This window comes from Trichechus manatus, unplaced genomic scaffold, assembly GCF_000243295.1.
Source record: "Trichechus manatus latirostris isolate Lorelei unplaced genomic scaffold, TriManLat1.0 scaffold00053, whole genome shotgun sequence".
Lineage (NCBI taxonomy): Eukaryota > Metazoa > Chordata > Mammalia > Sirenia > Trichechidae > Trichechus > Trichechus manatus.
The window spans coordinates 10,811,542-10,829,332 of record NW_004443989.1 but is presented as its reverse complement, the minus strand read 5'-3'; the positions used below and the strand labels follow the sequence as shown (position 1 = coordinate 10,829,332).

Sequence of the window (17,791 nt, the reverse complement as noted above, 5' to 3'; positions counted from 1 at the left end):
GAGGTCAGACATCCAAAATGAGTCTTATGGGGCTAAAATCAAGGTATGGGCAGGGCTGGTTCCTTCTGGAGGCTCCAGAGGAGAATCCATTTCCTTGCCTTTTCTAGCTTCTAGAGGTTGCCTGCGTTCCTTGGCTCATGGCCTCCCCTTCCTCCATCTTCAAATGCAGCAGTACTCCAACCTCTGTTTCCATCTCCTTCTCTGACTGGGACTCTCTTGCCTCCCTCTTATAAGAACGCTTGTGATTACATCATTGGGCCCACCTGGGTAACCCAGGCTAGTTTCCCCATCTTAAAATCCTTAATCACACCTGCAAAGTCCCCCTTACTGTATTTGTTGTTGTTGTTAGTTGCCGACCAATCAATTCTGACTCATGATGATCTCATGTGTGCAGAGTAGAGCTGCTTCATAGAATTTCCAAGGCTGTGACCTTTCAGAAGCAGATTGCCAGGCCTATCTTCCAAGGCACCTCCGGGTGGGTTTGAACCACCAACCTTTCAGCCAGTAGTCAAGCACTTGACCATTTGCACCCCCCAAGGACCTCTTGTAGGATAACAAATTCACAGGTGCCAGGGGTTAGGATGTAAGCATCTTTGGGCACCCTTATGCAGCCGACCAGAGTGAAGCCACTCAATGACAATGATCAGTCAGTGTCATCAAGCCTCCTGATCTCATCCCTCCCAGCCTAGATAAATTGGTGCAGCCTTTTCACAGGGCCACAGGGCAGCACCCACCACAAACGTAAAGTGCACACGTCTTTTAGCCTGCCCTAGGAGGTTACTGTACAGAAATGCACATGGCAGCAAAGGGAGAAGAACGGGGACAGGCATTGCAGCCTTGTTTGTAAGAGCCCATCCAGAACACTCTTTAGAGTCAGGCTTAGACAGATTTGGTGCCTCCACATCATGGGATACTATGTGGCTCTTGGGGAAATATACGTGTCTGGGTTCCCTGACACAGAAGTGAGGAGGGGGAGAAAAAAAAGCTACCAAACAATACGCACAACACAATTCCATTTTTTTAAAGGAAATTCGCTATGTGTGATACACAAATTTGTATATACATTGTAAAAGTCTCAAAAAAGACCAAACCCATTACCATCAGGTTGATTCCGACTCATAGCAACTCTATAGGACAGAGTAGAACTGCAAGGACCCTGTAATTAAGCAGATGGACAGCTTGTGTGGTGCACAGCTTACTTTGTATGTATCTTATTGTTTTAATCTTTTTGTAGGGATCTATTATTTTACAAAAATATATATATAATGTTTTACAAAAAAATGTATAAAATAATAGACCCCTGTAAAAGGATTCTATAAAAATTTTTTAAAATATATATAAAATAATAGACCCCTGTAAAAAGATTTTATAAAAAAAGATTTTGTAAAAATATATATATATAAAATAATAGACCACTGTAAAAAGATTAGAACAATACGACAGACGCATACAAAGTAAGCCATGTACCACACAAGCCGTCCATCTCTTTAGAGGTAACTACAGGGTCCTTAGAAACCCTATAGGGCAGTTCTACTCTGTCCTATAGGGTCACTATGAGTTGGATGGTCATGGTTTTTTGTGTTGTTGTTTTTTTAATATAAGGAGCCCTGGTGGTGCAGTGGTTAAAGCTCTCAGCCGCTAACTGGAAGGTCAGCAGTTCGAACCCACCAGCCGCTCTGTGGGAGAAAGATGTGGCAGTCTGCTTCCATAAAGATTTACAGCTTTGGAAGCCCTATAGGGCAGATCTACTCTGTCCTATAGGGTTGCTATGAGTCATAATCGACTCGACAGCAACGGGTTATTATTTTATGAGGAGCCCTGGTGGTGTAAGTGGTTAAGTGCTTGGCTGCTAACCCAAAGGTCGGTGGTTGGAACCCACGAGCCACTCCAAGGGAAAAAGACCTGGCGATCTGCTCTCGTAAAGATTACAGCCTAGGAAACTTTAAGGGGCAGTTCTATCCTATTACACGGGGTTGCTGTGGGTTGGAATCAACTCGATGACACCTAACAACAACAATAACAGCATTCTTTTATAATTTTAACAAGGAATAACATTTTCTAAAAGAAGCAAAAATAGCCCTCCCTCTCAGTGTAGATCCTTAAAGATTTTGCTTCCTGACAGTGACAGCCAGGAGGGGAGCCAGACAGTTTTCCTGGGAGAGAATTCACTTCTCCCTGAACCACACAGGGGACCACTGCGGTCTGCCCCCTCCGCCCACCACTCTGGACCAGGCCTAATGGAGATCAGTAATTCACAGGAGAGGACCCTCAGGAGCAGAGAGCTGAATGGGAAGCATGTGAAACCCTAAGGCCAGCCGCACACAACAGGCACTCAATAAATGGGTGGTGACTAGAAGCTCCCCTTCAAACATCCCCCACCCCACAGGCACTGCTATTTTTAAGGGACATTTGAAGGATGCCAGCTGCCACACTATATTTACAACGGGATCCTAGACTGGGGTCAAGGATTGGAGGGACCCAAGAGAAGGGCAGTAAAGTGAGTCCCCAACCAATTGGGTCACTGACTGGCTCTGAGACCTGGGCACAGCCTTCCTGGCATCGCAGGGCCTCGGTTTCCCCATCTGCAGAATAAATGCCCCAGCATCAGCAGGGTTGCTGTGGTTTCACTTTCCCACTGTGCCCACAGGGCTGTCTGATAGATTAGCCATGCCTGGCTGCAGGCAGCCACTGGGCCCATGGGAAGGATGCAGTGGTCTATTAGTCATGTCTGCCACGGATGTGGAGGGAGGAGGGTGGCAAGGATGCCAAGAAGCTGTCATCTCTGACGGAGACGCCTGGTACAGGCCCTCCTGGCTCATCTGTGATTCTGCAAACTCAGCAGAGCATCACAAGACAGGGCGGCAGCCGTGCCAGTGGTCACTCAGTGGCACAGGGCCTGTCCCCACTGCCCTGTTGACTGCTACCGAGACTCAGCTCCTCGGAGCAGATGCCAGCACCCTCCATGCTCCATGCCCCTCCCAGGAAGGCTCCTCACACCCTACCCTCACAGCCTGCTCCCACTCCCACTTAGAACACAGACACCCCCGCCTCCAGCCATACCCCCCACATCCGGCCCCCACACTCCAGGGCTGCTCCCTGGGGCAGAGAGATCCTTAGCTGCAGCCACCCCTGCCGCACCTCTACCCACGCACCCCCCAAGAGGGCGAGGCACCCCAGGACACAGGGGAGCCAAAGCTTCAGGTAGTGGGCTTAGCACCAGAGAGTGGACGTGGAGGGTGGACACAGAGCACTGGCACATTGGCACTTGCCCGGGGCTCAGCATGTCCTGCTGTTCTTCCCTCCTGACCCCCATCCCACCAGGCACAGCTGACTAAAGAGTGGGGATAGGAGCAAACCTGGCCCCTGCAGGGGTCGCTAGATGCCCAGCTCAGCCTGTGTGTGTGCACGTGCACATATATGTGTGTGTGTGTGTGTGTATGTGTTCGTGTGTGTGTATGTGTGTGAGTTGGTGTGCCCTTGTGTGTGTGTGTTGTGTGTGCACATATTTGAGTTTGTGTATAAGTGTGGTATGAGCATATGTGTGTGTTGTGTGTGTCCATGTGCATATATGTGCGTGTGTGGGAGAGTGTGTGGGAGAGAGAGAGGGTGAGAGTTTTGCACTGCACTCAGTTGAATGAGCCCTCGCCTGGCTGGGAATCCAAAGATGGTGCTGCTGTGGCCCCATGGCCCCTCCCATCTCTCTTTCTCTCAGCTGTGACAGTGAGGGAGCCTCCAGGGCCAGCCACTCCCACGGCTTCCACGGCCATGGCCGCCTTCACGCTCCAGTGGAGGGTCGGCCTCAGGCTGCTCAGAAAGAGCCCTGTCCCTTCTGGGGCCACCGCAGATATGGCCATTCATCTGCTGGCTTCACTCTCGACAACAGCGCCTCTTTTTCCTTGTTTTTGAATTGTAAGCTCATTGAGAAAATGGCAAGGAAGCAGCTCCTTGCTCACTCACGTGTCCTTGCCTCCTCCAATCCTGCATTCTCCTCACTTGCCACACCCCCAGCTGCCCCTACCCAGAGGGGAAGCAAGGCCATAGGCAGTGGCTGGAGCCTGCCAGGAGCCAGCCCCCGAGTCATGGAGCCATTATCACCTAATCTTCACAAGCCTCCATGGCAGGCACATTATTCCCATTTTACAGATGAGGAAACTGAGGCTGTGAGAGAGTAAAGCCTGCCCTGGCTTAAACTCTTCAGGTGGCTGACTCCCAGCTCTGCCCACAACACCACCTTGCCTCCTAATCGGGACCAAAACCAGAAACCAAACCAGTTGCTGTGGAGTTGGCCCCAATTTGTGGTGACCCCACGTGTGTCAGAGTAGAACCATGCTCCACAGGGTTTTCAACAGCTGAGTTTTCAGAAGTAGATCACCAGGTCTTTCTTCTGAGGCACCTCTGGGAAGACTCCAACCTCCAACCTTTCAGCTAGCAGCCGAGCACATTAACCATTTGCACCATGCTGCTTCCCCTCATTTCTTATGGAATTTGCCAGAAAACTGCCCTGAGTCCCCTGTCCTCAGTCCCAAAGGAGTTCACCTGGTCACTAGGCCTTTACAGTGAAATCAGTTCTGTGGAAGACTTTCCATTAAATCCTGTGCTTCTACCTCACAGCCCTCAGCTATGAACTACCCGTCAGGTCAGAACAGGACCTGTGACAGGCATCCCCAAATTTTTGAGTATGCCACCCCCTCAGTGCTGTAAACTGCCTCTTGTCCACAGTGGTCAACAAAACAATCAATCAATCAATAAGAAGGGTTAAAAAAAAAAAAGAAAGAAAAAGAACTAGAAGGAAGGAAATAGAGCAAAACGCCAAGTCTTCGCATGATGAGCCAGACCCCAGTGCCTGTTGTTTTCTTCCTTTATAGTTTCATTTTCCATTTTTTCTATATGGAGCGAGGATTACGTTCATAATGGAAAAAATAACAATTGAACCTAATTTGCTGCTAAAATACCAGGTGAGCAGTCATGAATGCAGCTGCTATTTATTTCCTTGCCAGAGCGTTTCTGGGGGAGGAGGGTGGGGGTGAGCAGACCACTCAGGGCCTTGGTGCTCAGGTAGGAATTCCACTTTCCTTTCGGCTTCTCCGACTGGTTTGTTTCCCTCTAACACCTCGGAGGCTATGAGAGGCAGGTATCCTGCCCACAAACCACACCATCATTTTTGTTCTTCTGTTGTAGATCAAAGGTCATGTAAAACCAGACCCAAATGGGCCGGAGCATTCATTAGTGACAAGGGAGGGAGGGCCTGAGCCCAGTCTGGGGGTCTTCCTGGACCCTCTAGGCCTGGCCCCTGGCTAGGGATACAGAGTCCTCCGGAAAGACACCAGATCTGCCCCCCCAGCTCCCTGCCTGGGCAGTTCCCAGTCCTCACCCCATGCCCCAGGCAACTCAAGGCAGACCCCGAGGGCCCGCCCTGGCCTTGGAAGCACAGGGGGCAGGAACCAACGGCCTGTGGTTTTCTGAAATGTCTTTTGCAGCCTTGACAAAGCCATCAGCAACTCAGAGGCAGGTATTGTTCCATTAGGACTCACGGAAGGCCCCATGGCCACCTGAGGGTCCCTTGGCTTTCAGCAGCCTGGCTCCCTCAGACCCGCCAGGTGGCTCCTCTTCCCTCTCTGCCACCTCTCGTGTCCCACGGCCTGGCGTGGACCAGACACAGACCCACACACTCACCACTCACCCCTGCAGCTACCAGAGAGCCAGTCCTGGGAGGGCCCTGAACAGCCATCCCCACACATGCACCTACCACACCTCATGGTCCAACATGGCATGCAGCCAACTATCAGCTCTGGGCCCTCTTCTAGGGCACTGGTGTGACCCCACTGGATTCCGCATTCACTAAGCCCTGAGGCCTGCGTGAGCCCCGGGCCTGGCGCCCATGGCCAGTCTCGCCAGCGGATGCCACGGATGTCCATGGGAAAGCTGGGCCGCAGGGTGGCTGTGGCAGCTTCCGCCCTCACCCATATCCTACACCTGGGTATGTGGCCGTGGGGGCATCGCACCTTTCCCTTAGCCACCAGTTGTCCTACGGGCTCTACCAACAGAACGGCGCACCTTTTTTATCCATCAGAGTCTTACGTTAAACACCAACATATAGAACAGATAAAAGAGACCTGCTTGACCCAGAACCCTTTCAGCTCAGCCTTTTCCTTGCCCCACCCCTGCCCACGGCCACCTCTGAGTACCTCTGGGGTTCTGTGGGGCATAGAAACACTAGTACGGGCCTTCACCCAAGGCCTGGAGGAGCAGAGATTCCCAGAAGAGGCTGCAGACACCCACCAGCGCCCCACCCTGCCCACTCCCCTACCTGGAAGCTGCAATCTCAGCCTTCTGCTTGGCGATGGTAGCGGCCCGCTCCGCCGCCTCCACGGCCCGGTCCACCTTCTCGCGGATCTTGCTGGCCCGCAGTGGGATGAGGTTCTTGCGCTTGCCACTGACGAGGATGTTCTGCTTGTACTTGCCCTCCTCCTTGGTGCCGTCGGGGAAGGTCATGCAGCCGTAGCCGTGGCGCTTGTTGCTGGCCCACTCGCCCTCGTACTTGAGCCCGTCCGAGCGCTGGCTCACACCGAAACCGGAGCGCTTGTCGTTCTTCCACTCGCCCACATAGGACTCGGTGGTGGTGGCGTCGATGTCATCCTCCACAGCTGACAGCTCAGCCTCGCCCTCGCCCAGGCTGATGGTGGAGTGGATGTCACTGGCCGTGGAGCTGACCGTGCTCATGCCGGCCTCGCTCCGGAAGGAGCTCTGCTTGCTGCGCTGGCTGGCCAGGCTGCTCTTGGACTCGGACTTCCGCAGCTTCAGGCCACTCAGTAGCGAGCGCCGGAACAGCCCCTTCTTCTTGCTCTTGAGGATCTCGGCATCACTGTGGGCCACCAGGACGAAGCCGCCGCGGGACACAGCCGGGCTACCGGCCACCGCCGGGGAGGCATCTGGGAGCAGCACCGTGCCGTTGGTGTGCTCACTGCGTAGAGAGTTGATGGACGTCCTCAGGGGCGAGCGGATGACCGCCGCCATGCCATATGGGACACTCTGCCGCACTCCATAGCCCTGGCGCATGCCGCCGGCCCACTGGCCCTGGTATGTGCCTGGGGAGACAGAGGACAGGGGTGAGCTGAGGCTGCATGGCCGCGTGGTGGAGGGCCCTGGGCAGGGGTCTGCACACAAGGGTGGCTTGGACCGTCCTCTCTGTGTGCACTTTCTGTCTTGTGCGAGCTGAGGTTCACATCAGGGCAGACAGAGCCTCAGAGCACACTCTAATGGTTTGTGTTAAAGATACACAACCATCCTCATCCCGTGGCTGAGCTCTGCTCTCTCACCCAGAAGTTGGGCAGGGGAGGGAGGCACAGAGCCCTGATGTGGAGGCAGGAGTGTGGAATGGAAGGAACAGGACAAGAAGCCCAACTGGGAGATGACAGGGGTGGGTGGAGTGTCACCAGGATGTCTTTGGGTGGCCCCACACAGGGGCAGCCAGGGGGACACAGATTTGGGCTACAAACTGGGTACAGAACAGGTGCCTTGGGAGGCAGGAGGTTCCCTATAGCTAGAGGTGTCCAAGGAGCCTCAGTGGCCCACTGGTTAAGCGCTCAGCTGCTATCTGAAAGGTTGGCAGTTCAAACCCATGAGAGGCTCCATGGGAGAAAAGACCTAGAGGTCTGCTCTTGTAAAGATTTCAGCCTAGAAAACCCTACGGGGCAGAATCGACTTGACAGCACACACAACAACAGAGGTATTCAAGGAAAGGTTGGAAACCACTTGCCAGGGATATCATGGAAGGGTGTGAGGAAGGGATGGTGGTATGTGGCCTTAAAGCATTAAAATCAGTAGACTTGGGTTCTACTTATTATCTGTGCCTTTAAACAAATTTCTGGACCTCTCTGACCCTCAGTTTCCTTATCTATAGAATGGATCTAGAAACCCTGCTGCCACAGGCCATCGTGAGCCTTAAACAAGCCTCAGCATGGTGGGGGAAGTCTTCACATTCGTCATTAGTGTTATTAGAGTCGGTATTGCTCTCACCCAGTCCCTCAGCCAGGGACTCCCTACCCTGGTGAAGACTTGTGCAGAGAGAATATAGGGGCTGTCATGACACTCTCTCTACTCTCTGTAGCAGAGGCAGCAAACCAGAGGCCTAGAGGCTGCATCTTACCAATAGAAAGGCTTTATTTGTCTCACAGTGTTTTTGTATAAAATTGTGATTAACTGCCAACATTTCAAAATCAAGAGATTTCACATAAAAGTCTAGATCTCTTCTGTCTCCTGGAAAATTGGAGGATCTGGCAACCCCAGATCTTTCTTTTCAAATGGCAGAAATGGACTGGAATCCAGCAGCAGCTGCCCCTCTAGTCAGGGCATATACCCTCCAGTTTGCCTCACTCCCCACCATTCCCTACTGTGTCCCACCCAGGCCACCTATTTTATTTACGTGAACTGCACGAGAGGGTAAAATCCAAACAGTGTGGAGCCCGAAGCCTTGCAGTGCAGCCCCAGACAAGCTTAGGCACTGATCTGTCACCACCCACAAGCCCCAAGTCAGAGAGTGTCCTTGACACTTTGTCCACAGATTTCCTTACTCAAAATCCCAACCCCTACAAACCAGACTCCACTCAGTCCACCCCAGTTCATGTCCCCTCCTCAATAACACCTTCTCCAGCCATTCCAGCCCACAAGGCTGACCCAGCCCCACACCAGGCCCAACACGCGGCAGACTGACTCAGAATTAAAAAAAAAAACAACCTGTTGCTGTCAAGTCAGGCCTGACTCATGGTGACCCCATGTATCAGAGTAGAACTGTGCTCCATAGGGTTTTTTGTTTGTTTGTTTGTTTTTTTGTTGTTATTGTTGAGAATATACAAAACAGAATATGCACCAATTCAATTTCTACATGTACAGTTCAGTGACAATGATTACATTCTTCGAGTTGTACAAGCATTCTCACCCTCCTTTTCTGAGCTGTTCCTCCCCCATTAACATGAACTCACTGCCTCCTAAGTTTCCTACTAACCTTTGGACTTGCTGTTGTCAATTTGATCCCATATAGATAGTTCTTTAAAAGAGCACAGTGCTCAAGGCAGACCCATAGAGTTTTCAAAGGCTGATTTTTTTGGAAGTAGATCACCAGGCTTTTCTTCCAAGGTGCCTCTGAGTAGACTTGAACTTCCAGCCTTTTGGCCAGCAGCCAGTGTGTTAACCATTTGCACCACCCAGGGCTCTGACTTGGGATAGCTCTGTGTTCTTCAATGTTTCTGAAGTGCATCCTCCCTGCTCACCTGGATGACAAGCTCTCTAGAGGGACCTTTGTGTTCTAGCACTTTATTCTCCACTTGACAAGTGGCCCAGCCCAGGGCCTAGTAGAGATGTGAATGGGACGCTGACCTGGCCGGAGTCCCAACAAAGAACCTGAGACAGCCCTTTGCTCCAAGAAAGGCAGCGTCTGCATGAATTCCAGTCTCTCTATTTAACAAGTGACCACAGCACAGTGTCTCAGGTCAGCTCCCAGAAGCAGAGCCCCAGACGGGTCCATGTGAATGTGATTTATTGGGGGAGGGAGAGGTTCACAGCAGAAGGGGTGCAGGAAGCAGGAGGGGCAGGGCAGGAGCCAAGCATGGAATCACCCCTACCTTGAGACAAGGGGGCTGGACTTTTGTACCCACAGCTGGTGAGGGGTATAACTTGCAGAGGAGGTGGTGAGTCTCTGGAGAAGGGGCAACTTGGCTGTCATCTCCAATATCTACAGTGGTGGAGGTGCTGCTCCTGCCAGGGGAGGGGTCTGGACATGGCACCAGAACAGGCTTTGGAGTCAGGCTAGCCTAGGCTCAAATCCCCACTCCTCTGCCCACTTAGTCACATGTTCATCCATTCATTCAATCATTCATTCATTCAGCAAACACTGAAAAATCAGCTACTGAAAACTCTACGGAGCACAGTTCTACTCTGACACATGGGGTCACCATGAGTTGGAATCCATTCAACAGCAACTAATATAAATATATATGTGTGTGTATGTATATATGAATATATTTGTTGTGTGCTGTCAAGTTGACTCTGACTCATAGCAACCCTATAGGACAGAGCAGAACTTCTCTATAGGGTTTCCTAGGCTGTAATCTTTATGGGAGCAGATTGCCAGGTCTTTTCTCCTGCGGAGTGGCTGATGAGTTTGAACCATCGGCCTTTCTGTTAGCAGCTGAGCGCTTAACCATTGCACCACCAGGGCTCTTTTGTATGTGTGTGTGTGTGTATACATATATCTACATATATATATATGTAAAACCACACACAAAGTACTACATACACAATCAGTGCTCAGTAAATATTTTACAGGCTGATTCACTGAAATTGGATCTGAGCTGTCCTATGTTTGTGCCTTGAACATAGTGGAGCTCAATAAATGCCTCTTAAACAGCTGAATGAATGAAGGCAAGGATGTGGTAGCTGTAAAGACATAGAAAGTGAGCAGATGAAAGGGTGCTTCTTTTCTGCTTGTCCTGCCTAGCACTTCACAATGGATACTGCTCATTAAACAGTGCTCCACAGACATTCCCTGGTCACTATTGCTTTGCTCATTAGAACATGATCACTCCATCATTCACTTTGGTCAACACCATCCATCTTACTCATGTAAGACACTGGCAGTCCCGTACGGGCAGCAACAAGGACAACAACAAAACAAAACTGATTACAGAATTACAACAATGATGCTTCAGGGAGATTTCTGAAGTAGGGTTGACCTGTTGGCAAGAGAGTTTGGGGGAAGATTTTCCCTTTAACTATCTCTGTCCAGTTCCAAGTTCTTGCAACGAAATGGATGTGTGAAATGATGGATGGTGAAGGAAGTGAACAAATACTACTATACTTATCTGCATGGTCCATTCATTCCACAAATATTTATTGAGTGACCACTATGTGCCAACACTAGTTTAGTCACTGGGCACACAGCAATGGCTGACATGAAGCTTATGTTTTAGTTCAAAGTTTTCCAATAGAATTTTCTGCCATGATGGAAATGTTCTACATCTGCACTGCCCAATATGTTAGCCTCTGGTCACATGTGATTATTAAGCAATTGAAAAGTGTCTAGTGTGACTGAGAAACTGGATTTTTAATTGTATTTAATTTAAATTTAAATTCAAGTAGCCATATGTGGCCAGTAACCACCATGTTGTGCAGGACTGGTCTAGACGATTAATCGATTGATACTGATTTAAAGAGGCTGTGATGAAATATTGTCTCTTTGGCTGCTACAGTGAAAATCCTTCCTTTGCCTGCCTTTGGCTGTGCACTTGTAACCTCTGTTATGCTCCATAGGAACTGAACACACATAACCCGAGGCAAAAATAAACTTTTGACTTCAGAGCAGCTTCTAGATATCTTACTAAAGTCCCCCAACCCTTCCTCAAACCCATGCCATAGCTGGAAGATGCTCTCTCAGTTGACCAGGAACTGCCTGGCAAGTAAAAAGCACTCAACTATTTTAGAAAGGGCTGACAGTATTGGGGTGAAAGACCAAAAGAAACTTTAAAAATAGGCAAACACTCCACAGGGCGGTGTTCTCGAAGTACGGAACCCACACAGTGACAGAGTGGGAACAGGTGAACCTCTAATGTTCACGTGTGCCAGAGGGTTCGTGGCCTGGTGGTCACTCGTGGGCGATATGGTTTGACTTGACGGGATCACCTGGAGGGAATCTGAGCAAAGCCAAGCAAGCCAGACAGCAGAGGCAGCGCTCAGGGAGAGCGCTCTCCAAGGTGCTGAAGAGCCTGCCTCACATTTTTGCAGCCGGAAGACCACCTCCCCTTGCAAATTAAGACATGGTGGGCCAAAGAGAGCACGCCCCTTGCTCAAATCCACAGAGCCCGTTTGTGGTAAAGCCAGGGTCCCCATGCCATGCTCACCTTCACCCACCACGTGCCCCTCACAATCCACGGAACTACAAGTTGGGGGAGCAGCTAAGCCAAGGAGGGATGGATCATTGTGAAGAATTTAAACAAACATCTTTCTTCTGGTCTCCACAAATCTAAGTATCTTTTTGTCATTTAAGGACATAAAAAGTGTTACATATAGCCTGGTTTGCTCACAAAATTATCAGCTCATAGTTGGTAGCTAGTTATATTTAGAGTTGTGGAGGCCTGGGGAAAGACTGAGGAAGGAAGAGTCTAGGAGAGAAACTGCAGAGGTCCCTGGCCCTCCCCTACTGCCACCATTGCCATCTTTTCCAGGTCTCCCTCTCTCTAGCTGGATGTCCTCAGAAAAGACGGAACTACCGTTCTTCTTTTCCCCAGGTTAGCTGTGTTAACTGTTAACGTCAGCAACGGCTACTCACTAGCCATCCTGTGGGCTGGGTATTTTAGGAGGATGCTGATCCTCATCTCTGCCCAGCTTGCGTTAGGTTTCTTTATATAAAGCACGCCAAATAGCTTGAGGGCTGAGTTTGGGGTGAGGGGATGCTTTTCAGTAACGCTTTTCTGCCGGCTATAATTGGCAACGAAGAACTAGTTATCTGCTTTTTCCCTTCTACTTTCACCTTATGAAGCCCTCTTCCCCCAAAGTGACTGAAAGTGAATCTGAGGAATGGTTTTTATCTCTGGTTGCTGAGTGCTTGCTTCTTTCTGTTTCTGAAACAAGTTTCTATTTGCGGAATATCCGTGTTGACAGACCTGCTCCCTCCTAACCTCGGCTTTTGGATAAAAAAGCGTTTACAGCTTCACATATTCACGGCCAACCACCAGAAATATGCCCAGTGGTTGTTTATTTTGTTTTGATGGCTTTTCCGCCTCAAAGGGGGCACTAGCTGCATAAACATGTATTTAAGATGGAAACAAAGCATAATACCACATCCGTAATCTGAACCCTCCTCCGAGGCTGGCATCCTCCACTTAGAGCAATAATGTGCTTCTCGGGAGCAGGAACCAGCAGAGATTCTGGATGCTTGGAGAGCAGGGTGCGGACAAAGCTGGGAGGATGCATGTGGCTGTGTTTGGGGGGACAGGGTGGAAAATGTCTCCGGGTGACAGGTGTATTGTGTGTGTGTGTGTGTGTGTGTGTGCACGCAGGCGCCTGGGTGGTTCTGGATTTTGACTGTGGGTGTGTGTGATTTGTGTGGGCTGAGGGATCTGGGCCAGTGAACGGAATCTGTGTATGGGGGAGAGGCTGGGTGTGTGGATGACTCATATCTTTCAGGGTGTGGGTGGGTTTATTTGTAGGGGGTAACTTTTGGTCTGAGGGGTTCTGTGTACATGGCACCCAAGGGGAAATATTTACCTGTGCAGCAAAGCACCAGAGTCCAGCGAGTGGAGACGAGGGGGAGCACCGCGGTTAGACTGGAAGGAGGGTACAATGGGCAGGGCGTGGGTGTACCCGTATTCTCACGTGTAGTTTGACTACAACTCTGGGCTGCTTTACCCAAAAGAGAAGAATGAGTGTGGAGGAAGAAGAAGGAACAAGGAGGAATGTTTCCACAAGGAAGTTTAGAGAGAGGTGTAATGGCTAAAAGCTCGGGCTCTGGAATCTCTCTCCTGAGCATGAATCTTGGTTCTGTCCAGTACTCATCAGCCAAGCCATTTAGCTTCCCTGAGCCTTAGTTTCCTAAGCTGTAAAGTGGGAATAATGATAAGGTCAACCCTACAGAGTTATAAGAACTTAAATTATGTAACTCAGTGTAGACACTTGCTGCATGCCTGGCACACACTAAGTGTTGAATATTGCCATTTATTATCATTTTCATCATCATCATCATGTCCTGGCTACTGGTTACACTAATGATCATTCTAAGTAACATTCACTGAATGTGCTATGGCAACAAGAAATAATAATGAATGCTTACTATATTCCTGATAAACAGTTGCCACATTTTTTTACCAGCTGCCATCAAGTTGACCCCAACTCATGGTGACCCCGTATGTGTCAGACGGGGTTTTTCAGAAATAGATCTCCAGGCCTTTCTTCTGAGGCACCTCAGGGTAAACTTGAACCACCGACCTTTTGGCTAACAGCCAAGTACGTTAACCATTTGCATCACCCAGGGACTCCATAGCCATACACACAATCCCAATTAGTTCTCCCCTACTTTCCAAGTGTTATTACAGCCCTTTGTATAGACAAGGAAACAGAGGCTCAGAGAGGTGAAGTAACTTGCCCAAGGTCACAAAGTGGGGCTGTGGCAGAGCTGGGACTCAAGCCCAGGCTGGCAACTCCAACAGCCCAGGCCCCAGCATCTGTCACCACAGCATACTGTGAGCTGCACAGCTCCCATCAATGAGTGTCACCTGCCTGCACACAGGCAAGGGTGAACCTGGGGTAGGAGAAGTTGGCAGAAGTATGCCCAGTGGAAATGGATTCCATACCAACTTGAGCTAAAGTGGAGTGCATTTGCCGCTCCTGCATTATTCATGAAACACGCATTTCCCCAAGTCAGCACTGGAGCTGGGCTAAAGTTTGGAGCTTTGCTGATGCCTGCCTGATTTTTCCATCTCTTGTGCAAAGGAAAAGTCAGATTGGAGTCATAACCATTAACTAACAAAGGCTCTGCCTACCCACTCCAACACCTGCTCCATCGTTGACCACCAGTTGATTAGGGAGAAGGAGCTGAGGCTCCACTGTTTATCTGCGTTCCAGTGGATGATGATACCCCAGTTTGGCTCTGCCGGCCAACAGACTGCCTGAGGGCACACGTTCTCAACAGTCACCTCCTTCCTGATGAGAAGCAGGGACTGTGTTCCAGAAAAGTGGCCCCAGGCTTCTAGGCCAGAAGGATCAATTTGATTTTCTGTCATGCCACGTCCCCACCCAGAAGGGAGTGGCCACCCTGGAGCCCCACGTCTGTGTGCCTGCCTTGGTTCTCCCACCAGAGAGCAGAGAGCCATGATCCCCTTGAGGGGAGGGGGACAAATCTGAGCAGTGTGATGAGGGAGAGAAGGGGCATGGCTCAGACAGAACTGGGTTTAGACCCTGGCTCTGCCACCAATGCGGGGGGCTCTGGGCCAGTCACATGGGCCCCTGGGTCTCACCGACCTCCCCTGTAAAATGGGCACAATCCCTGCCCCGCCATCACATGAGGCTCAAACAGGACCATGCAGCAGGGAGTACTTATGACGAAGAAAGCTTTTGTAGCTGGTTGGTTGGAGGGCAGAGACCCCAAGGAAGTGGATACACTGAAAAACACATTTCTCATCTCAACAGTGCAGACTCTAGACTCATAGCCAGCCACAGACTCAGATCCTCCCATCCCCAAATGACAACAGCGCAGCTACTCCCTCCCATTAAAATGTAAGCTCCATGAGGGCAAAAAACATTTGCCTGCTTTGTTCATCGCTGCTTTCCCAGGGCCAGCAGCACCCAGCATGTAGTCAGCACTCAATAAACATTTGTGGAATGAAAACATGAATTCTTCAAGCCACGGAGACATCTGAGAATGGTGGGCAGACCAGGGTGCTAGACGCCACTCTTAATATCCTGGGAAGTCGCACAAAAGTGAAGGGCCTGGGTCCTTTCCTCTCCACGCTCCACGCGAGGCTGGCCTGCAAGGGGTAGGGAGGCGACTCTCCTGGCACAGACATAGCTGGGAGCACCCTGGAAAGATGGTTCTGCAGAGTAGCCCTGCGGGGGACAGCTGCCCCTGGGTTCACAAACAGACCAACTGGGAGCACCAGGCTGCCCACCCACTGCCGTGGCCACCCACATCTGCTGCCTGGCCTTGTCCTGCCTTGCGCACACACATATACAAGCCCATGGCCAAGGTGGAGGGAGGACTGTCGGCTCCAGCCCGGCCCTCAGCACCCCAGGTCCAGGGGCGCTCTCCAACCTTCTCCACGAAAACAACAGCACAGAAAAGGCCGCCTGGGACTAGGGCTGGGCAGGGCCGTGACAGGCAGGAGCATTATATAATTAACTGCCCCAGACTCCTCCTCTTTGGGTAATAATGAACCCTGCCTTTCAGTTGCATAAGCCAAAATAATAATTACTCTCCAGCCCTCTGTCACTCCTGAATGTGGCCGGGGAGCAGGTGTTGAGAGCTTTCTTCCTGAGACTCAGAGGAAGCAAGTAGGCAGGGAGTCAAACACCACACGTACACTCATGGTTTCTATTCCCGGTAGAAGCACACAAGTCATTGCCGTGACTCCCTTGTTCCCAGGAATCCATGCCTAAAACATAACCAAGCCGCCAGGAGGAAGGCAAGGGAGCCACTTCTGGGGATTAGCTCTGAGGTGAAGGGAGGGGGCATCTTAAAGGCAGGTGTGTTTTGGGTCTGGCATTGAGGAACGATAAAGACTCCATGCATCCCTAATGCACCAAGGGGTAGACACTGGACAGGGGTTGAAATGCCAGCCAGACCACAGTTCCCAGCACAGAAACCATCTTACAACAGCGCCGGCAGGCAGCTCACTAGCTTCCAGCCCCAGGCGCTGACCCCAGAGCATGGCGGCATCTTAGAATGGAGGCATAGACCCAGTCCCTGAACGGATGGGGAAAATGATTCAGCCACTTACATCCGAGATTCCTGGGCTCTCACTAAACAGATGGGCCTCCCTCCCAGCAGCCTGCTTCAACAGCGCTAGCCTGCATCCAACCACCTAGAAGTTTATTGCCTTGTTGTGTTGGTTTGGGTTTTCATCCCCCGCCTCTAGCGCTACAAAGCGCTCCCTTTCCATTGGCTTGCGTTGATTCAGGACTGAGGGAGGCCCTTTAGCACTGCATGAAAACAAGAAGCCAAGCTGGGGCCTGACCCCGGAAGCCACACCAAGTGGGGCTTTGTCAGCAAGGGGAGGGGACCCTCTCCCTGCACCACCCCCTCCCCCTCCTTGGCGGTCCAGAGACAGCCGTTGGCCCAGCCTGGCCTTCCCGCAGGTCCCGGCCTGCTCTTGGCTAATGTTCAGGTGCTCTGGTCAGCTCTGCTCCCCAGCCCCAGCTCTGCTCTTGGAAAGCCCCCCAACACCCTTCAGCGGCACCGGGACACTGGCCCCCACCAGGCAGCGTGGCAACCTGTAGCCAGGGGCCGCTGTGGTCTCCAAGGAGCCCCAAGAAATGCCCCAGATGCCCACAGCCCAACTAGAGGGAGCAGCTCAACTTCCCCGGAGATCAGCAGCAGGCGCGATGGAGGAAACAGGCCCCGACCGCCGGCGCACCTACCTCCATCCGAGTATGTCTCGGTCCCGTAGCCGTCCTGCAGCCCGTTGCTCCAGGTCCCTTCGTACTTGGCCCCGTTGCCCGTGCACTCCCGCACCCCGTAGCGCCCCTTAAATCCGTGCGTCCACTCGCCCTTGTATACCCACTTCCCCTTGCTCTCCAGGCCGATGCCGTGGCGCTTGCCCTGCGCCCAGGTGCCCTGGTACGTGTTGCCGCTGGGCCAGGTGTAGACGCCCAGCACCTCGAAGCCGTGGCTCCACGAGCCGGTGTATTCGCCTTGGCCCTTGGGGCCGGTGCAGATGCCATGGCCGTGTGCCTTGCCGTCCTCCCAGCCTCCGCAGTAGGACCCTCCATCGTCAAAATTAAACCTACCCCCACTGGACATGCATGAAACTCGGTTTGCAAATCCCGCAAACGGTGAAAAAAATAATAATAAGGCGATCAACAAACCGGAATCTTGGTTGGCTGGCTGGCTGTTTTTGTTTTTGTTTTTGTTTTAAGAAGAATGGAGAAAGCGAAAAATACAGTGACCAGATTTCGAGCGGCGGGCGGCCGCAGCGCCGGCTTCGGTGGAATTTAAGTCAATTGGGGGCGATTATTCATTTCGAGCTGCGCCGCGGAGCCTGACCAGCGTCTCGCGCTCCCGCTGGAAACAGGACCGGAGGGGAGGAGG

General features: G+C 51.4%; 1 protein-coding gene across 1 annotated transcript in view; it reads right to left on the bottom strand.

Moving 5' to 3' along the window:
* Positions 1 to 17,573, bottom strand: part of JPH3 (junctophilin 3) — a 50,679-nt gene extending 33,106 nt beyond the window's left edge. The window contains exons 1-2 of the mRNA XM_004377746.2: positions 17,122 to 17,573; positions 6,308 to 7,085 (exon numbers count right to left, since the gene is read on the bottom strand). Coding sequence (XP_004377803.1) covers positions 6,308 to 7,085; positions 17,122 to 17,503 — 1,160 coding nt within the window. The 5' untranslated portion in view covers positions 17,504 to 17,573. The remainder of the gene's footprint in view (positions 1 to 6,307; positions 7,086 to 17,121) is intronic.
* Positions 17,574 to 17,791: the final 218 nt, after the last annotated feature.